The sequence below is a fragment of the Telmatherina bonti genome (genome assembly GCF_933228915.1).
Source record: "Telmatherina bonti genome assembly, chromosome: 3".
Taxonomy (NCBI): domain Eukaryota; kingdom Metazoa; phylum Chordata; class Actinopteri; order Atheriniformes; family Telmatherinidae; genus Telmatherina; species Telmatherina bonti.
In genome coordinates this window covers 18,390,344-18,412,726 of record NC_136621.1, presented here as the reverse complement: position 1 = coordinate 18,412,726, position 22,383 = coordinate 18,390,344, and the positions used below count along the sequence as shown (strand labels likewise).

Below are 22,383 nucleotides of genomic sequence, written 5' to 3'. Positions count from 1 at the left end.
TTCACTCTCCCCACGCTCACCCACAACCTGTGACCAATGCCGGACTGCAATCAGAGGTAAGCTAACGTTGACGGATCTTGCCCGTCAGGGCTTCATTGAACCTTTGAGGCCGAGCTCAGCGCACTTAGCCTGGACACGGAGGATTCAGTCTTTGCCTGTCCCTCCTTGCAGCCCCCGCCGATGGAGGCCCCCCACCCCTTCCCCCGGCTCCTCTCCTCTATCCAGTCCAAACAACGATAACAGAGACAGGGGTGCGATTTTCTCAAGTGAAATCCTCCCAGTTAACGTTACCGAGCCCAGCTTTTAAAAATTAAACCTCGGCGGGGTCCGACAATGACAGTAATTCATCCAGATCAACATCGCGTCCCCCCCCTCCCCGTAGCCTCGGAAACGAGCGAGATGACGGAACTAGAGCCGAAAGAATGTCCCGCCTACTTGGTATAACTAGAGTTGATTGACAGCGCAATTCAGGACGCGGATTGGCCACTTCCTCAAGCGACGAGTTACGTAGTAATGCAATTGGCTGCAAAGAATCCATCAAAAAGCAGCAGAACCCTGCCGCCATATACAAAAACGTCACAATTATTTCCCTCCCGACACCGTACGCGCCCACTTTTTCTGGATTCTACCATCTATTGGCGTGATACGGTCTGACCGTGGGGTTCTCGGTGAAATGCGAGGACGTCTATTGGTCTTCAGCGGCAACTGACAGTAAAGCAACGCCCCTCCATGAAAGAACAAATAAATAATGTCGACAGACCCCCGCCCACCTCCTCTCCACCACCGCCGCCAAGCGACCAATATACGTTTGGCTGAGTGACGTCAACCGCGAGCTATTTTTAGTAAAGTTGGTCAGAATTTAATGCACGCGCAGCGCGCTCTGGCAAACATGACTTCTAAACATTGTTTCAGGGATCTTGAAAAACAATTAAAAAGGTGAAATATTCCCGCAGCAGATGTTGAAAACAGTGTGCGCCGGTCGGTCTGAATGATCTCTACCATCCTCATCGCAGCACCTGGTGTACCCACCTGGAGATTCTAGCAGATGATCAAGGGCCCTTTATTATGAAGATCATCTGAGGGATCAGTTTCACATGGATTTGCGTTTGAATGTCCTGCTTTCATGATTTGAGGTAGGGTTGGCCAAAATAAAAAATAGTTAACCAAACCTTTAACTCATTTACAATTTCTAACACATTTAGTTTTGGGCTGGAACAAAATTTTCTTCTCACATTTATCTTACAATATGCAAAAATATGCATTCAAGAATATCTATTAATTTCATACAATGTTATGACACAACAAATAGGAATTACATTAGTTAAACTATAAAAATGAGTTCCTTTACAGCTGATTGGCTAATCATTGCAGAACTGTTAAAAGAGAGTAGTTGATGCTACAAATAGGTTTACCCGTGAAATGTGAATCTGCACAGGACATGAGTGCCTTGTGCTAAACAGTGCAGACGTGAGAAGCACACAGAGGTAACAGATGGATGGAAGAGGGGAGTTAGTCCCTGTGCTTGAGATGAAATGGATGAGAGCAGACAGCCTCCACCCCTCCTTTTTGTGCTGCAGTTGCCTGGCAACATAAGGCTAGAATGAAACCGGTGGAGTAATGCTGCTGCATTTTATGAATGAAACTAGAAAAAGAGAAAAGAGTCAGAAAGGGGAGGGCAGAGAGTAGGCTGATGCGGACACATACCCACGTGCTGAACCTTTCTGCTGCTGCTGTGAATTCTTTATCACAGGTCAACAGCTGGAAGATGCAGCGATAAACAGAGAGGAGCAGAAGGTCAAATAAGAAAGACTTTATTAGCAATCACTGTAACAACACTAATGCAGTGAAAATATAGCAAGTAGAGAATGAAACCGTGCCATTTCAGTTTTAAAGAAAAAATAAGCGCTGGGATCATATTATATACAGTCAACCACACAACTTGAAAATATATCATCAATTCTCCTTTAACTTCCTGTTTGGTGCATGTTACCCAATATACAAAGATGACAGTCAATGAAGCTACCTCCTGTAAATAGCCTACTGAATATGATGCCATACCTAACCAAAGATTTTTATGGGCAGGCCTCAAAGGATAAATGGACTACAGAAAATGCATACTCAAATCAGTGCATAAGCAAAACTTTCAAGTCTCAAAATGAACATTATCTAAGACAAAGCAAAACATTAAGGCAGCCCTGGCCGTACAGATCTGAGTGTGTTCTGAAGAGAGCATACAAGAGAAGAACCAAAGTTGGTAACAATTTCAGGTCCATCCCATTTTTGTGTGCCACACAGAGATGATGTCCATGATACTGCATCAGAATGTCCTGTTAATGTTCCCGTGTCAAGGAGACACACCCATGTTGTCATTCTCACATGTGTGATTTAGATGTGGGGGATTATATAGATATAAAGAGCTTTTTGTCCGTGATATGAATTCCATGACTCTTACATGCAATCCATGGAGTTGTCCGGCATCAGTCCAAGGGGTGGCATCTTTCCAGGTATACAGGATGGGGGGAGCATACAACTGATGTTGGGGGAGGGATCAACATTTTCACTGTCTTCCATCTTGTCTGCCAAGCCCTCCCAGTTGATATGAAAGCGGGTAACACGTGGGTTGGAAGCCAAGATATTCCTCTGGAGCTGCAATAATGAAAGTAATGTCAAGGAAAAGTCAGAAATAGATACTGCTAGGTGTCTTTCAAAAATATAATTGCTGTTAGTAACCAAAAGTCACCAATAACTAAATAATAATTTACTGCAAAAATGACAATTTGTCTTTTTTTTTTTTTTTTTTTTAAATTAAGCAGTCCTGTATCTTTTAAGAACACAATTTAATCAAGTCATCGTGAATCCATATATAGTCAAACCCTCTCCGATAAATAAGCTCTGGTGTTACAGATCAGCCTCGTAATTAGTTAAACTAGATTCACTTGTGTTAAAGAGTGGGTAGGTAATGTTGGGGAGCGAGCAAGATGTGAAAGTAGTACCCTGTCTTGGCTCCTCCCCCTCTGGTTTTGCTCCTTGCGTGATCCAAGGCTTTTGTCTTACCTCCGTCAAGGAAGTTATGTTTTTACCAGTGTTTATCTGTGTTAAATATAATTCAAAAAGTTATGGACCGATTTTAATAAAATTTTTGTGAGTTGTTGGAAATGTGAAAAGAAAGAACAGGTTTAAATTTTTTTTTGATGATCCAGATCACCAATTGGATCCAGGAATTTTTTAAATGCCATGGCAGAGGTTTGCACCCTGAGCTTTTCTAGTTTGCAGCTTTTTCCACCAACAATTTTCTCTTTCTCGGCTGTTTAGTGAGAGGAGGCAAATAAACCGAGTTTGGTCGGGAAATCTTTCCTGCCTTTTCTCAGCCGTGAAGGAGCTTATGAAATATAAGAAATAAACAACTAAAAAAAACAATCTATGGAAGAAGGTCCACTGGTCAGATCAGACATTGAGTGCATTCCCAGTAGCACTGTTTGGTCTGATTTGAATGAACCCTGTTACACTTTTCCTTTACGTGTGAACGTACAGATTCTGGTGCAGACCAAAAAAGTGAACTCTGGTCTGCTTGGAAACTGGTGGTGTTGGTTCACTTACAAGTGAAATGCCATCCAGTATCCCAAAGAGAGGAAGGGCTCCACTTGGACATTTCTTGCCGCAACATGACCGATATCTCATGGCATTTCCTGCTGCTCATGCTGGACAGCTTTTAGTGAAAACCATATCAGGTTTGAAGTTTAAAAAAAAAAAAAAAAAAACCAAGACTGCAGAAGTGTTGCCTCATTGATTACTTGTGGCAAACTTGCTGTTTGGGGCCCTGGTCAAACAATGACTGGAGATTCTTTTCTTTCCTGTTGATCAGTATTCATTGTGTGAAAATTTGTCTCCCAGAATACTGCTGTAACTGCATGCATTGTGTCTACTCAGCTTGGTCCACTTGAGAGAAGTGGAGCACGAAAGCAACGCAAACAAATGGTGCAAAGTTTTTCCGAAATCCAATCCAAATTCAAACAGAGCCTCCGGGACTACCCTGGTGTGAAACTGAACTTCTTGGCAGCCAATAAAAAGTATACGTCTAAGGCAAAACCAACACCTTTTATCATCCAAAGAATATCATTGCTGCAGTGAAACGTGGTGGTGATAGCATCATGTTACCAGGATTCTTTCATCAGCAGACTTAAAAACTGGTTATAATTGAAAATGATGGATTATACTAAATACAGAGATTTTTTCCAAGTAGGTTACTTCTAAAGCATAACTTGAATGGTTGAACTTGTAAAACACCAATTCAGGTTTTCCCACCTTTAGTCTACCTGGAGTTTTTTTGGTATGTGTAAAAATGCATGTTGAATCTAAGGCTTCTGAAGCAGAATCCACAGGGCCTCATTTGCCAGATTATAAATGCTAAAATGAATATATCAATACACATAGTACCATAAAGGCAAATAAAAACAAAAAACAACAAAATGAATTTATTACTAAAAGTACTTCGTAAAAATAAACACAAATAAACAACGCCCATGTTTTTTCCATCTGCATATCATTCTCTCAGGTCTTTGGTTCCAAGAGAAAAATAACTATTGACGTTTAAAACAAACAATAGCATCTACACACATATTTATCATTTTTCCTCCAGCAATCTTTTCATCACTGAAAATTAATTATACTATAATAAACCAACTCAGCTAGCTTTTGGCAATGTTGTGCATCAAAAACAGATATTGCTTTATTCCAGCCATAGAGGATCCTTACTGTTGCTCTTTTTTTCCTAGACAGAGTCAACATTTCTGTCTGTGTTTAATCTTTAGCTGCACCTGACAACTTTAATTGACAGTAATGAGCTTTACATTTGACAAGAAGTGGCTTCATAATAATTACTAGGATAAAAATGTAAAAAAAAATGTGATAACTGTTACTTTCAACTGTTATTTATCATATAGTCTCCGAATAAACCTAACATTTTGCAGTTTAATCGTATGTCTTCTGGACATGATATAAATGCCTAAGAAAACTTCTAAAGAGTGAGTAAAGAATAAAAAATAAAATAAATATTACAAGGATGGAGCCTTGTTGGTCATTATGCAAAAGATCAGCAACAAAATTGGTTTGGAAATGGTGAAATGAAGCAGTAAACAAGACAGACCAGAGCAGAATTTACTTAAAGTTTAGGTCCTTCAACGATTTCAGCTAGATATTTAATGTCTGCTATATACAAGTCTGAAGAAGAGTGATAGTGACTTTCCAAGCATCTACATGTACATCTGAGCACAATGACTACTAATATTTACAAAGAAACAACAAATTTCCTTTTAAGATTAATAAAATATTTGTTTTGATTTGATTCATATACATACCAGAAATTGACAATGTGCTTCTACTGGCATGTTAAAAACAACAACAAAAAAAACCACACACACACAAAAGGAAAACTATGATATTAACAAGTGTATATAAGAAATCTGTCATGCTTGACCTCATTCTTGATTCATTTTTTGCCTATTCTTGTATATTTAAAGAGCACTAGAGGGCAGCAAAGGACTGTTTTTACACTTTAAACATGTAGAGCCCAATCACTGAATTCTCTGTCTACTCCATCTCCAACTCTCCAACAGCACTGCTGTTAAGGCCACTGTAATCAAGAGGCCTTCCTCCACAGTTAGAAATATTGTAGTAAACCCTGAAACTCTAAGAACCTATCATTTTCTAGGAGTTAAGCTCTCTGACTCGAGCCGCATGTGGCTCTTTCATCCTTATGTTGCGGCTCTGCGTGGCTTGGGAAAATAAATTATAAGTTTCCGATTGAAGTGTATGTTATCTCCAAAACTTGTAGTAGAAGTAACTTCTTTCTTCTGACCTTGTATAATTGTGATCAGAATTCGCCTACTTCAGAGGTGTTTGACGGCACTTGACGTGTCAGCAGCTATGGTTAGTAGGCAGATTTGACAGCCGGCATGTGCGGAAAGTCCAGGCACACCAAAACTACACGATATCTGAACAAAGTATTTTATTTATGTTTGTTCATTTATTTAATTGTAGTTTTAAATTGTAAACTTACTGTGATCTCAAAATATTAAAATAAAATTACACAGATATTGCATTATTTTTCGTCGCTCAAAATATGAGTCACACTGACAGCACGCCAAATCGCTGTATGTATGTAATCGCTGTACGTATACACTGATCGAGACTTTCAACCCCAGGTAGGCTAAGTATGGAGAAATCTAAGATAAGAAAAATATCTGAAGAAAATAGAACATTTAATGATGCCTGGGCAGATTAATTTGTTTTTACCGCTGACGGGATAGGGTTACTAGTCTGCCTAATTTGTGGTGAAAAACTGGCCAACAATAAAAGGTCAAATGTCAGGAGGCATTTCCAAAATAAACACTGCTTTTGTATATCCTGAGGGAGAAGAGAAAAAAAAAAAGCAGTTTCAGAACTGATACGGAAGGCTGATCTGAGGAAAAATCAATTCAAGAAGTGGGTGAAGTCTGCGTATTCAACTACCTATGCAAGTTTTGTGGCCTCTCAGGAAATAGTCAGACATGGGAAGCCGTTCACAGATGAAGAATATATGAAAGAGTCATTAAAATTTCAAAACACGGAATTTAAAAACAAGACTGAAATTGTACAGAAAATCAAAGAGATGCCCCTCTCTGCCAAGACTGTCAAAGACAGAACCATAAAAATGGCAGATCACAAAACAGCTAATTAAAGACATCAATTCAGCCGCAGCGTACTCCATCACCTGTGATGAGACCAAAGACTAAAGTGACATTGAACAAATAGCGCTGTTCTGCCAATATATGAACTTTGATGGACCACAGGAAGATATAGTTGAGCTGATATAAAGGAGGATAAAAGGCCAGACACGGGGGAGGACATCTGTGAGGCTGTGCTTGATTGTTTAAGAGCCAAAGAATTAAAAACAACCCACCTGGTGTCAGTGGCTACTGATGGAGCACCGAGTATGACTGGAGCCCACAGGGGCTTTGTGGCGTTACTGCAGAAGTCACTGGATATAAAAGCTTCTGACGTTTCATTGCATCCTTCACCAAGAGGCACTGTGCGCTCAAACCTTTCCTTCAGAATGCACAGAGGTAATGAATGTTGTCATTCAGATTGTCAAAATAATGGTAAAAGGTTCAAATCACCGTCAGTTGCGCTCATTACTGGATGAGATGGAGAGCACGTACTCTGATCTCCTGCTGCATAACAGAGTGCGGTGGCTGTCCAGAGCAGGAGTGCTAAAACGTTTTGCTGCATGTCTGGGAGAGGTGAAAACTTTCTTGAGCAGCAAAGGGCTCACCTTTCCTGAGCTGGAGCTGCCAGAGTGGCTGGAAACACTGCATTTCATTGTGGATATGACAGCCAACCTGAATGCGCTGAATACAACTCTTCAGTGGAGAGGAAGCACAGCGCTACACATGCTGGAAGAGGTGTTAGCGTTTGAGTGCAAGCTGGTAGTGTTCGCAAGAGATTTACAGAGAAGAAAACTGTATCACTTTCCCTACCTAAGGGAGTTCAAACAAGCTCACAAGGTGATCAATTCAGAGTATTTGCAGTCTGCAATCACCACAATGTAAGCATTGTTTGGGAAATGATTCCGTGAGTTCATTGAGGAAAAAGCCACACTGTCCTTCCCCGTCACTCCCCTGACCATCGACCCCTCCCTGTTAAATGTGACAGCATTTGCAGGTGTAAGTCCACCTGATCTTGAGCTGGAGTTGGCTGACATAGCCGACAGAGATATATGGGTGTCTAGGTTTAAAAGGCTGGGAGATAAACTTGAAGATGTTTCCCGTCAGAGGGCAACTCTTGCTCAGAATCACAAATGGAGTGATATTGAGAACCTTCCAAGACCGGACAAACTCGTGTTTGAAACATGGAATGCCATCCCCGACACCCACAAAAACATGAAGCAATATGCATTTGGAGTCCTGTCGATCTTCGGATTCACATATGCATGTGAGAAGCTACTATGAACTATGTTAAAAACAAATATCGCTCACGTCTCACAGACGGCAGCTTACAGTCCTGCGTGAAGATGAAAGTGACTTCCGACGGTCCTGATTTGCAGGTGCAGAGGTTCAGGAGCAGAAGTCCCATTAACCAGGTAAAATAAATATTCAGGCAGTTAGTTTGCAAATATTTATTTTCATTGTTCAGTGAAATAGGGCTCGTTTTTCCATTGTATTTTTTAAATCAGGTCAAGGCTCCGCACACGCTCCGAAAGCCCAAAGGATGACGGCTCACGGCATTTTTGTTTGCTAGATGGATAATTTAAGTTCAGCTTTTTAATTCATTTGAAAGAGTTTGTAAGAGTTCAAAACATGTTCATTTAATAAATAAAATGTTCTGAAACATGGATTTTATTTATTTATATATATATTATATATATATATATATATATATATATCTCAATAAAGGTAACGTCTTTATTTCAAATGTCAAAAAGTGTTTGCAGCTCCCAGTGTTGCCTTTACCATGGAGACTGGGTTGAAATGGCTCTTTGAGTGTTAAAGGTTGCCAACCCCTGCATTAGGTCATGCACCTCTGTAACAGTTTATCTCGAAATTAATCATCAGTAAAAAACAAATGAGTCTATTTTATGTTATTCTATAGCTCAGCAGTTAAAGGTGTACCACTCTTTGGCTGCTGCCTCAGTCTACCTGGTCCTGTTTGGAGGGGTTGTACTGAAATTTATCTCATCTGATTCTAAGTATTTGGCAGGTTTTTTTGTTTCGTTTTCTAGCTTACACTGATGTACTCTGCAGACAATTCTATACGACTAAATCTAGGCCTGTGGAACTGAGGTGATCCTAGCTACATATTACCCCAACATGCTATTATTTATTGCAGTATTAACTTATTGCATAACTATATATTTTACTGTATATTACAACAAAACAGGAAGCCTTAATATTACAAGGAACTTCTGTTTATCAGCATAAAAGCTCAAACCTGCAGGAGACAAATATAAATCACGTTCTCAAAAATTAGGTTACAATACAACAAATATTCACTAGGTCCACATTTACTTCCTCACTAGGACTTGCACTGTACCTGTTTGCAGCGCCAAAGGACTGTGAGCAATATCTGTCTCTGCCTGAGCAGTCCCTGTTCTCTTCCCTCAGCATAACCTCATCTCCTCTGCTTCTATGTTATGATCGACTCTTAGGAGGGTTGTGGTCTTCACAATGCCATCAAACTGTACATTGTGGTGAACATCATTGTTGTATACAGAAATATAAAATGACTATTGTGAACATCAAGTACAAACTTTTGCAGCAGCGTTTTTAAGACCTACATGTGATTTTCTTCATTGTTGAACTTGTCTCACTCAATGCAGAGAGATTCGCCCCACCCATCCAGAAAACTCCTACACACGTGTGTTGTTGTTTCAGGAGACATTTTCATCAATAACTAGACATCACTGACTGCCATCACTGTAGTTTTGTTTGTGTTACCTGAGAGTAGTCTGGTTTTAAAGGTGGATTTTCCCGTAGTTCTGGGTCTGTGTATTCATTGTTGACATAGTAACCAATGCGGATGAACTCCTGTCCACGATATGTGCAGGTTATAAGGACAACAGTCACCCCTACAGCATCACTCTCTGGAATCAGGCCAGTGTTAGGAGCGTCAGCCTTGTGAAAAGTAGCAGATTAAATTATGTTAGGTTTTTTTTTTTTTTTATTTCACAGTATAATAAAACAGAACAACAAAATGTCCTCCAAGAGCTCACCTGAAACACAAACATGTGTCGGCCAGCTGGTACAGGGCCAACTAAAACAGAGTCCAGAACCTGGTCGTACTCCTCGCTCTCAGCAGAACCCACATAGATGATCTTCCACTCCAGATCTGAAAGGACAAGAGTGAGATATCTCCTAAGGTAAAAACAGTTTTTTTTTATACTTTAGAACTGCACTCAAAGACATCTTAGAGCACAGCAGATTTTTCAAAGTCCACAACACAGAGGATTTGTGAGGCAATATAATAACCAAATAAAAAAAAACTTTGAGAACAATAGAGGATTTGTTTGTTAAGATGGGTTTGTTAACTGTTTAAGGGGTTGTTCTTTTCAGTATCTATGGCATATTTTTTCATACATCATTGATTGTTTGCATGGGTGTGTGATGATTATCTGTTACCTTGTCTAGTGAGATTTTGTAGTGGACTAAGTGAAAATGAACTGTGGATAAAGTATACCAAGATAATAAGGTAAACTGATTCAGCTTTTAGGAAAGTGGATGGTTAATATCTACTATTCAGTATCAATCAGTTTGCTCATTAAAACCCAAATCAGCCACCTTTACTAACAGTAAAGATTAGAATAAACTATGAACAGTTTATGAACTTTAATTAAAAATATGAGTAAAAAGCAGTGGGTGGAACTTCAGGGTTTCGATGACAGGTTCGTAAACTAAGAGCCCACGTTTAGAGTATTCTTTGACTTTAGTAGACGTACAAACGTCTGTTTATTTTCACTACAGACCTGGTAGATTGACAGGTTTTTTTTTGTTTTTTTTAAAAAAAATCATCGTTATTTTATTTTATTTTATTTTAATCAAATAGGCCTTAACTTGGCAAACATCAGTTACGATTTTCACATTACTTTGGTTGTGGTTTCCCTCCAGCGTTTCTTCACCGTTCGCGGCAACTCAAAACCTTTATTTCTTCTCCCACAAACTTTTCGCAATCAGCCAATCATCTTCTCGGATAAGAAGACCCAGAAGACCTTTACACCAATCAATGCACGCAGGAGGCGGGTCTTTAAGCACAAACGCGCCAGCGCCAATTTTTAATAAGTCGCCAGACTAAATGTTGCTGAATAGTTAAAAGACGACCAGGAATGAATTGTAATCGAACAAACTAAGCCTTTTAGTAATAATTTGCTGTACATCAAATGCATAAATAGTGAACCTGATATAAAGACGTACAGACCTTGAATGTATTTTATTGCTAACACATACAGAGTAACATAAATGGTATCACACATAAACTAAAATAAACACTTACCTTCCGGCAAATCTTCCATGCATTCAAAGGTTATTTCGAATTGAAAAGGATTTCCAAATGGGCTCGGGTTGTCCAGCACAGCAACATTTAACACTTGTACCTTGGCCATAGCAGATTCTTACGAGATACTTAACCTTAGAAAATAAATAGCTATTCTGCCTTACGTGAACAAAGTCAGAAGTCTCACACAGTACTTAACTGTCGTTGTGTTTCATAACCTAACTCACGCGAAGTGAAGCTGCCGGGATGCACGCGTGAAAGTTGCAGCTTGATTTTAGTTCTCTGATCATACGAACATGTCCCACCCCCGTCTTGGTAAACGGAAATGCGTCACTTTTTCTTCTTCTTCTTTCCCGACAATGACATGTTTCATTAGTGCTGCCCCCTCGGGTTCGTTTGTCATACAACAGATTTCACTCGGAAGGTCTGTGAGTTGGTGAAAGATTAAAAACGCATCTTGTTGATAAAATAATAAATATTTGTCATTAATAATTTTGTCAACACGTGCCACATATATGTATTTAATTAATGACAAGTGTTTAGGCTCCACTTGCCTCTTACTTTGTTTGTTGTGAAAAGGGATCAATATGAGTAATTTTTTTAACTTTGTAAACAATAAACCATTATTAAAAGTATGGGTGAAAAAATAATTCAGTTACTTAATATCAATATTTAAATTTGTGAATTATTTGATCTGCACAGTTATCAAGAAGCACTGCGTAACATATGTCTGCCCTGTGATGGGTAAACATGTCTAAAGCACAAATTTATTCTCCAAGTGCTCATAGCATTGAAATCACAGACAAGTGAAGTGAAGCACATATGGATAATTTGATAAAGAGATCATAGGTTGCATCATGACAGGAAACATAGAAGAGGACAAAGAGGGAGCGTGATCCTTTGGCCAACTTTTTGCCAGGAAAATGTGGATCCTGGCAGTCATGTTATTGTGACAGATATCACTGATCTAAACTCTGTTACATATTTATTATTGACAGCTATTTGTTGTTGTTCTTTTTGTGAGTAGAACTAAGTCTCCAATTTGACGACAAACACTTTTCAGGAATAGTTTGAGGTATAAAATAGTTCAGCAATGCATCTCAGTCATGGTCCTCTGGGATCACTGCTCAGCATGTTTTGTTGCATGTTGAGCTCCAGCACATCTCATGCAGATTAACTGAATTATTTGATCTGCTTATCAAGTTCGGTCAAAGAGGACCACAACCAGGACTTTTTTTTACCTAGCATCTGAACTTGCTTTATTTGTTAAAATAGCTGAATGAGGACAGTTTAATCCACAAAAGCACGTGTGCAGCAGCATCATGAAAAACAAGCTTCAAAAATTTGAATAAACAACATATTCAGCTTTAATAAAAAACTTGAATTAAGCTGAAAAGAAAAGTCTAAAACGAGAGGAAAGTATTTCAGGGTCATCTGTTTATTTGACTTCTTTGAATGGATAAAATTAGCATATAAAACCTGGAATGTCTCTGGTTTTACCAGTAATGAAGAATGTCTTTGCATCTATCAATGAATTCAAACTGAGCTTTCATGTACTCCTCTCACACTAATGTTGACATCCCTTGAGAGAATACTGCTGGACCATTTTCTCCATGGCAACACAAGTAAGATTGTATTTTTTCGTTGCACAATCTGCGTCTGTGGGCCAGTACTCAATCCAGGTCTTCTCACCAAGCACGTACTGATACCTGAATTAAGTTTTAAAAAAAAAGAAAAAAAAAAGCTTAATTGTTTAAATGCTTACACTATTACAGAGGAAAGCAAACACAGCTGATAAGACAATAAACTTACGATTCACTTCTGTCATCAGTGTAAATATCTTTGGACGTTCCCATGATGAGATAGGTTTTGCCTATTTCAAAGTCTAAAGCTTTTCTGCAGTGCCGGTAACTGAGGAAAACACGACGTTTACCTTGAGGACCCACATCGGAACTTCCTGCAAATTAAATAAACAAAGGGATAGTCTAGTTGTAAACAGATAGTTGATATTAAATTAAACTGATTTGTTCATTTTTATTTTACAAATGATTATTTTTGTTTTTCTGACCATCTTTTGAGTTTGGTTTAAAAAAAAATTGTCTTTGATTGTTGAATCAGTCTGTCTTAATGACTGGAGTCATCTCTAACAATAAATTGAAACTCTATAATACAATGACAACATGAGAAGTGAGTCCCATGTTCTAAAAATGAAACACAATGTTGTAATAAATAGTAATACATTTTTTTTCAAACACATTCATATTAAGTATACATGTTTAGAAAGATTCATTGAATCCAATAACGTCCAATATTTATGTCTTCATGGAAAACATTTCTGTGACGCTCAAAATCAAAAAGGCGAAGAAATTTAAGAACAGCCTCGGAGAAAATAGGGCTTTAACAGTGAATGTCGAACGGAAATAAACCCACCTTCTTTGATGGTGTCGAGAACCTGCATTGTGTAAATATCAGTGGACAAACCGTCTGTAAACTCTTCCAGTCTCACTTTATACACTGAAGACAGAGCAGTTACAGACTGTTAGCTTACTTACAGTGACCATCTTCTATTGATACAAAAAGACAAAAAACAAACACTTACCATAATCTATTTTGACAGTTGCATGACTCTCACACATCTTTGCTGAGCGATGATCATTACTAATTTTGCCCTTCCTCTGCATACTACAGTTCTCTGGAAGCACAATGAGGACAACTTTAATCCATGCACCGTTTGCAGCGGCGTCAGAAGCACCTGTCATAAATTTAGTTGATTATTTTCACATTCGATATATAATCATATCCAAGTAGTAGTTCATAAAATGTTCAATAATTATTATTTATTTATTTTTTCATTCAGTAAGTTAATGTAAAAGCATGTTGTTTATGTAGATGGAAGTGTATAGAAGAAAGGGTAAAACATTTTCTTTTTATTCCACTGGTCCACATTGTTGCTCCGGGGATGTAGTTGATTGGTGCACTCTGGGAGTCACATGAGGCACTGTGCATGTGGTGTGTGCAAGAGACAGGTTGCATGTATGTGCCAGGAGAATGGAGATGAGTTCTTTGTTCTTGTGGGAAGCCGTGGACATTTTTATTCCCTTGGAGTTGATGCGGCCAATGAGGTACAATTTTTACTTGTTTTTCATTAACTGGTTCATTATGTGAACTTCATGTAACTGTAATGCCAATTAAGCTTTTAATTTTATGTATTTCAGTAAAAATTTACCTTTTGCTATGTCTCATGAATTCCTATTTCATTTATCATCTGTTTTACTTTAAGCTCATTGCTGTGAATGCCCCCATGGGCATTCACATTATTGAGATCCTGTTCTGCCATGTCATGTTCAGCCAGGAGATGTGTGCTACAACTTTTGTCGTTTCAAATCTTTCAGTTTTTGAGATACTTAGCGTTTTGTTAAAAAATAAATATAGCCTTGTGATTGGATGGACCCAATCACAAGGTCCAATCCAACCAAATGCGGATTGGACCTTGCAAAAATTCAGCACAGCGATTGGTTTGTTTTTGCATAATGAGCTAAAAACTGCTTCAACAGGGTTTCAGAGCTCTGCACCAGTTTGCAGTGTCCGGTTCATCAAGTTCTTGTCTTTCCTGCAAAATGTTTGGCACATTACTCCTCCTACACCTTTTGCCTCACTTGAACCATTCAAATATCAAACTGTTCAGCTCATTCAGGAGATATGTGCTACAACGTTTGGTCTTTGTAACATTTAAACGTTTCAAGTTATTCAGTTTTTTGTCAAATTTGCAAATCCTTTCCAGTGATTGGACAAAAAAGAAGTCGTCTCAGCAATTGGTCCCTTTTGTGCACAGGTTACATCCGCCCGTCCACACCTCCAGCCTCCTCTAGTTTCTTCTTTGTTAAGAAGAAAGATGGTGGACTAAGGCCCTGTATCGATTATCGGGGTTTGAATGCCATCACTGTGAAGTACAGATACTAACTCCCACTCGTGCCCAGCGCCATCAAACAGCTGCGTGAGGCCAGATACTTCACGAAACTGGATCTACGTAGTGCTTATAATCTGGTGTGCAACAGACAAGGTGATGAGTGGAAGACAGCCTTCAGCACAACCTCTGGACACTTTGAGTACTGTGTCATGCCAAATGGGCTAGTCAATGCCCCATCTGTGTTCCAGGCATTTATTAATGACATACTGCGGGGCATGTTGGCAAGGTACGTAATTGCCTATATTGATGATATACTCATCTATTCTCAATCCCTCTCCCAGCATGTTCAGCATGTGCACCAAGTCCTAAGACGGCTGATACAGCATCATCTGTACGTCAAGGCAGAAAAGTGTATCTTCCACACACAGACTGTATCATTCTTAGGATACGTCATTGGTCCCAGTGGGGTGAAAATGGAGGACAAGAAGGTCAGTGCAGTGACATCATGGCCTGTCCCAGTCACAATAAAGGATCTCCAACGCTTCCTGGGTTTTGCCAATTTCTATCGGCGTTTCATCTGGAACTTCAGCTCTGTCGCTGCCCCTCTCTCGGCTTTACTGCAAGGTAAGCCCACTAAGCTGCGCTGGACACCTGAGGCTCAAAACGCCTTTGATGCCCAGAAGGCCAAGTTCACCACAGCACCACTTCTGCAGCTCCCCGATCCAAACCAAGCTTTTGTGGTAGAGGTTGATGCTTCAGACACCGGAGTTGGTGCAGTTCTGTCGCAATGATCAGGTGAGCCAGCTCAACTCCATCCGTGTGCTTTCTTTTCCAAGAAATTGACCCAAGCCAAGAGAAACTATGACGTGGGCAACAAGGAGTTGTTGGCAGTAAAGTTGGCGCTGGAGGAGTGGAGACACTGGCTAGAGGGTTCCACCTACTCATTTACTGTGCTCACAAACCACTGCAACCTGGAGTACATTTGGGCAGCAAAACGGATGAACACGTGCCAAGCCAGGTGGACACTTCTCTTTACTCGTTTTAACTTTGTCATTTCTTACAGGCCAGGAACCAAAAACGGGAAAGCGGAGGCCCTTTCCCGCCTGCATGACAATGATACTGTGGGACAAGAAAGCACTCCCATCATTCCTCCAAACATGATGGTAGCCCCCGTAGCATGGACCTTTGATCGAGAGATACAAGTGGCACTTCGACATGAACCAGCACCAGCCTCCTGCCCATACGGAAGACAGTTTGTGCCTACAACACTCTGGGACCAGTTAATACGGTGGGCACACACATCCTTGGCTTCCGGACATCCTGGCATCCGACGTACTATCCACACACTACAAAGCCGATACTGGTGGCCCCACCTGGCCCAGGATGTCAGGAAGTATGTGATGTCATGTGCACTCTGTGCCACAACAAAGTCCCCTCGTCAGCCACCTGCAGGGAAGTTGTTGCCCTTGCCTGTACCACAATGACCTTGGTCTCATCTGGCTGTGGACTTTATCACAGACCTTCCACCTTCACAAGGGTACACGGTCATTCTTGTGGTTGTGGACAGATTTAGCAAATCATGTCGTTTGATCCCATTTCCTGCCCTTCCAACAGCTCTCCAGGTTGCAGAAGCTCTCTTTCATTCGGTCTTCTGGTGTATAGCCTACCTGAGGACATTGTGTCAGACCGAGGGCCTCAGTTCATCTCTAAAGTGTGGAAAGCCTTCCTTGGCAAGCTCAGAGTGACGGCCAGCCTCACATCAGGCTATCATCCAGAGGCTAATGGGCAGGCAGAGCGCACCATTCAGGAACTGGGAAGGTTTCTCCTCCGGACACACTGCCACAACCGTCAGCATGACTGGGCAGAATTCTTACCTTGGACTGAGTATACGCAAAATTCACTACGCAACGCTTCCACTAAACTCTCCTCTTTTCAGTGTGTACTTGGATATCAGCCTTCCCTCGGTCCTTGGAACACCATGGCCACTGGTGTACAGGCGGTTGATGACTGGTTCAAGAAAGCAGAACGAGTCTGGGCAGAAACGCACGTGCGCAGGGCCGTACGCACACAGCAGATGGCAGCTGATCGCCGCCACCGGGACACTCCTAATTATCAGCCTGGGGATAGGGTGTGGTTGTCCACCAGGGATCTTCGCCTCTGTCTGCCTTGCAGGAAACTGAGCCCGCGGTTCATAGGACCCCTCAATATTCTCCGGAGGGTTAATGAAGTCTCAGAGACTTTGCAACTGCCCTCACAATACAGGATCTCACCTATCTTTCACGTATCTCTCCTCAGGCCAGTGGTTCCTGGCCCATTAGCTGATGTAGTACCTCCGGAGACCCCTCCGCCGGCCCTGGACATCGATGGGTCTCCTGCCAACCTCGTTTGGGAAATTCTGTATTCCAGGCGCCGGCAGGGTATCCAGTATCTAGTGGACTGGGAAGGCTATGGCCCAGAGGAGAGGAGCTGGGTACCCAGGGAGGATGTCCTGGACCACAGCCTTTTAGCGGAATTCCACTGCGCTCACCCGGACAAGCCAGCTCCGCGGCCTCGGTGCCGTCCTCCTGGCCGGCAACAGGGCTCCCCAGGAGGTGTGCCTAAAGGGGGGGGGGGGGTACTTTTACGTCCTCTCCTCCTTCCCTCAAACGCTCCACATCACCATCCGACTAATCACCAGTCTGCAGCCTGATACCAAACACCTGTGCACCGGCTCATCATTCTCACCTGTTCACAGCCCTATATCACAGCCAGCCAGCTCTCACTCAGTGTGGTCTCGCTGATCTGACTGCAGTCCTCACTGCATACCAGCCAGCATGTGCCACAGATCCTCGTCGCTCTTCTTTTTGTGAATAAACTGTCCCTACTCGCACCTGCATCCTCCTTCTGCGTGCTCTCTGACAATACAGCATGAGGCAAGAACAGCTTTAACGTGTGATTAAAAAAAAGCAGCAGCAATAATCAGTTAATGTGTGAATGCAACAATAACTCAATGTGCCCAGCCCTAATAAATTAATTTTCTTCACCACTTATTCCAGTTCAGGATTACAAGGAAACTGGGATCAATCGCAGCAATTAGCAGACATGAGGCAGGGTGCACCCCTAATGTATATCTAACCCAGAGAAACCAACATGACATATTTGACACATACAGTTTCTGAGACATCTTGCATTACTTTATGGTAAAAACTTTGCTAAAAATCCGAATTCTGGCTTAACACATGCTGATACATGGTAAATATCTCCCCCAATAATTTTAAATATTTTTCTTATGTTTTGTTAAAGGGGCAATTGCATGCATGCATACACACATACATACATATGTACGTACGTATGGACGGACAGATGCAAGGCAGTGTGGTGGTTAGCATTACATCCTTTTTAGTGACAGTTTCAGTGATTCTTTTGTAGATTTACGGCTGTGTAGGTTTTAGGTACAGCCAAGTTTTATCTGTCAGATGGTCTCATGTTCGACTCTACAATACTTTAGTGCACAGAGGAGTTCATGCTTGACTTAATGATTGCAAAGGGTTTAGATTCTGTAGTCAACCCACATAATCAATTCTCCATCACTGTGTTTGACAGATTACATCAAATGTTTCTTCTTGGTTTCTCCTGAACACACTGGTTATGGTCAAACATCCACTTTGTTCTCATCTCTCCCTCGAAGTTGCTTTCAAAAGCCTGCCGGTTTGTTCCAATGCAACCTTTCAAACTTAAGACATGCTGTCTTGTTCATTTTAGAGGTGTTTTCTTTTTTTTCAGACTTTGTCTAATTAGACTGTCTTGGACTCCAGCATCAGTAGATTCTGAGTTCTGGCTCTTGGGATTTAATTTTTTCAATTTCTCTGAAGATTGCACACGTTCGTCTCTCGGGCGTTTACTTATGCAAAGTGATTTTACACTAATGAAAAAACTTTCTCACTGTATAATAATTAACTCCCAATTGTTTTGGAAAGGGTCTCATAACCCTCCCCAGACTGATGGGCAGCTGATTCCTTGCCAATTTCTTTCCTTCTCCTCATTGTATAAACGCAAACCTGAACACTCCAGCCCAGCAAACTGCCAAAAACATCTGCTTTTCAGGTACTCACACATGCTGAGGATTAATAGGACATTTGATAAACAGCAACTGGTTCTACTTATCATTTTAATTCCCACGGATGCTGTAAGGATGTACATTGATTTTTATGCACACTACGTCTGCAGCTTGACTTAGTTATTGTTAAATAGATAATGACAGAAAAACAGATAATCTGTTTACCTTCTGCACATGTGCATTCATCATTTCTGCAAAGGCGCAGTAGCTGTCCAGCTCTCCTCTCTGGGTGGTAGAATTTCACACACTGAGTCCCTGTATTGTAAGATAAAGATATTTTATCCACATGCAGGATTTTAGAACACCAGCTCGTTATATTTGACGGCGTTGGGATCTTTCAAGCTCAAATGTTGACCAGCATATTGTCAAATATGTATATTTGTGTAGCAGAAGTAGTCATCTTTGGAACTCACGGTTATTAAATGGATGATTGTTGTATTCATAGATGGACACAGCTGCTGGTTGTAAGATACCCACTTTCAGCTTCTGCGTGAGCCTAAAAGTAATCTCCTCTGGTTGTGTGTGTGAAACCTGTGAACAAAGAAAGATAAAGACCTATACATGAAGAACAAACAAGACAGACCAAAAAAAAGTCTTGAGTGGAGAAATGCTGATGTATTGTTACCTTGTCCAGGAAAATGATGAGTGAGCCTCCTTCTGAATCACTACTGTTCTCCTCATATTTTGCAATGGTGCGGGCACGTCCTTTAGACAACTACACAGGCATGTACATGCAAATATGTAAATTTATAATGTTCATATTCGATCCCAACAAAAAAACTTGTTTAATTGGCAAAAGACAGAGATGTCTGAGAACTCTGAGTTTATGTACATATGAGTCTTACCAAGTTAAGGTCCTTTGTATTAACAGTGAAGCCAGTCAGCAAGCCAATTTCTAAGACTGACATGGTTCCATCACGATGCTTGTCTTTATATCTGTACAGATATTATTATTATTATTATTATTATTATTATTATTATTGTTACTACTACTACTACTACTACTACTACTACTACTACTACTACTACTACTACCAACAACAACAACAACAAAAACAACAATAATAAAGGATGGAAACAGTAAGTAAAAAATCCCCTGTGAAAGATGATGCTCAGTTGAAGTTACAACTAATACCAAGTCTCACAAGCTGAGGGCAAGTGTTGTCCTCAGCTTGTGAGTTTGTGTTTCAGGCAAAACAAAAAACAAAACAAAACAAAAGTAAAGTAAACTAAAGTAAACTTTTCACTCCCCTCTCAATATTAGAAATGCAGTGACAAAAAACAAAACAAAACCAACAAACAAAAAAAAACAACAAATACCCCCATTACTTCAAGATGATTTAGCAGTTTCAACTACTATTCTTGATGGACTTTTAACAGATCATAAATACGACGCTTAAAGCACATTTTAAGTTGTGACAACATGACACACAAATAGAAACCTCCTGGAAGTCTAATCTAAATTCAGGACTACATCCTGTTGACATAAACGTCAAGCATTCATGAAGTGGAAGTAGAAATGTAAGCTTAGACTTATTTTTTTAAGTACTTACTCAAGGATTCAAATAAAAGTGCTGACATTGACATATTGTTAAAAACTCTGCGTAAATAAAGTTGGTCTTTATATAAAAAAGTGGTCACAATCATGAAACAAGAACAAAAAGTCAGAGGTATGAATAGAAAACCTTAATCAAATGTCAATATCTTGTTTTTTAATTGTACTTACAAAACTTCGATTTTCATTTTGTATATCTTCTCATCTTCACCTATCTTCTCTGGGGAGACACAACAAAAGAGGATTTTACAGTTGCATTTAATAGAAAATTAGATGTATACACAAACCTTAAAACAGAAAAAATGAGCAGACAAACCTGGGAGGAGCTCCACAGACAAGTTGAACTTCTGGCAATCGTGGTTTTCTTTAGGTAAAACGTAATACATGGACACCATCTGTCATAGTAAATGCAGACATTTTTAATTTAGCAAAATCTTTAAACGGCAAATGCAACTATTAAAGCTTGGCCTCTTCAGAGGTTTGCAATAGTTGTAAAGAGGATAACAATTTTTTTTCTTACTGTCAGTGTTGCTTCTCCTGGACCTGTGGCAGTTACTTTCACATCCTGATTTATATTATTGATCTGTGGGGTTAAAAGTGTATGAACTCAGATCGATGGAGTAAACATGTATAAGCAGTAATCCTCCAGTGAAAGTATTTGATGTGAATGAAGGTTTGTCTCCTCACTTTGGATGTTCTTGTAGCAAAGTGGTTTTTCCTGTTAAAGTTGTACTTCTCAGGTTTTGACTTGCCCGGCAACAAGATGTCCACATTCAGATTATAATCTGGTTCATTGTTACTCGTCCAGTATTCTGCCACAGCCTGGTACACTGTTATGGTGGCCTGCACAGGGACAAAAATAATTCATATAAACACACTGCAACCTACCAATGCAGACACAGCAAGAGAGATCTGTTTTACCTGAATTGATCCATAGCTTCCACTATCTCTCTGTTGTCTGTTGAACCACCTGACAACAGGTTCAGCTTCTCGAAAGGCCTTTAATAACAGAGGACAGAGACCAATACACTGTTTTGAGATGTATGTGGGTGCACTGGATTTTATTTTCTTCTGTTCTTTTTCTTTATGTCAGTATCAAATATAAATCTAATTATAATTTATTTCTGCATGTATCAAGATCTCTGCATCCAAAACAAATTCTGTGTTTCTTAACACATAATTCAGAATAATAGCTGTGCACAAGAACAACATCATGTCTGCACTAACACATATTAGTCTGCATGAGAACGATGACAGTATTCAGGCAAGTAAGTGCACTGAGAAAGTGTCAATTGGTGACCTTGAACTTGACCAAAGCCAGAAGAGCATATGCTGTGGCCTCCAGCGTGTAAACACGACCCCTCGGAACAGGCCAGTGGGATAAATCTGAGGAAAATAAGGACACATTTATGAACAATACCTGAAGTAACACGGCACCTAAAGCCTTCTTCCTCTGTCTCTCTGCTTAACTAAAGCTTCAGATGATGCAAAATTAGCTGTACCTTGGAAGCAGGATGGTTATTGCTTTATGCTTTGCTATCCATATCAAATATCATCTTTGATGATGAAGTTGCCTCAACTGAAGAAACAAATTTGCTCCACTGGCTTGTTGTTTAATTTAGTGTTTACCAAAAAGAAAATCTGACTTCCAATTAAATGTTTACAGTTTGAAAGTCAAAATTTTGTATTTCTAATTAGTCGCTGAATGCACCTTTCATACAACACTGAACACTGGCCACTGCCATCATGAAACAGATCAGTGAAATGATGTCCATATATACAACAGTTCCCATTGTTACTTGCTAA

At 40.1% G+C, this 22,383-nt stretch overlaps 2 protein-coding genes across 2 annotated transcripts in view; both read right to left on the bottom strand.

The window, feature by feature from the left end:
- Positions 1-1,848: 1,848 nt before the first annotated feature.
- LOC306774338 (histone chaperone asf1b-B-like) lies at positions 1,849-11,322 on the bottom strand. Its single transcript, XM_079264352.1, has 4 exons — positions 11,020-11,322; positions 9,746-9,861; positions 9,471-9,647; positions 1,849-2,646 (listed from the first exon to the last, which is right to left on the bottom strand). Exons 1-4 carry the CDS (start codon positions 11,126-11,128, stop codon positions 2,449-2,451), a joined length of 600 nt encoding a protein of 199 aa, XP_079120478.1. The 5' UTR covers positions 11,129-11,322; the 3' UTR covers positions 1,849-2,448.
- A 1,264-nt stretch (positions 11,323-12,586) lies between these two features.
- LOC306773062 (complement C3-like) overlaps positions 12,587-22,383 on the bottom strand; it is a gene marked incomplete at both ends in the record, with an annotated part of 40,351 nt that continues 30,554 nt past the window's right edge. Inside the window, 14 exons of the mRNA XM_079262778.1 lie at positions 12,587-12,728; positions 12,832-12,976; positions 13,450-13,533; positions 13,619-13,711; positions 19,188-19,277; positions 19,436-19,553; positions 19,648-19,737; positions 19,868-19,958; positions 20,749-20,797; positions 20,894-20,972; positions 21,098-21,160; positions 21,265-21,420; positions 21,499-21,576; positions 21,878-21,963. Coding sequence (XP_079118904.1) covers positions 12,587-12,728; positions 12,832-12,976; positions 13,450-13,533; positions 13,619-13,711; positions 19,188-19,277; positions 19,436-19,553; positions 19,648-19,737; positions 19,868-19,958; positions 20,749-20,797; positions 20,894-20,972; positions 21,098-21,160; positions 21,265-21,420; positions 21,499-21,576; positions 21,878-21,963 — 1,364 coding nt within the window. The remainder of the gene's footprint in view (positions 12,729-12,831; positions 12,977-13,449; positions 13,534-13,618; positions 13,712-19,187; positions 19,278-19,435; positions 19,554-19,647; positions 19,738-19,867; positions 19,959-20,748; positions 20,798-20,893; positions 20,973-21,097; positions 21,161-21,264; positions 21,421-21,498; positions 21,577-21,877; positions 21,964-22,383) is intronic.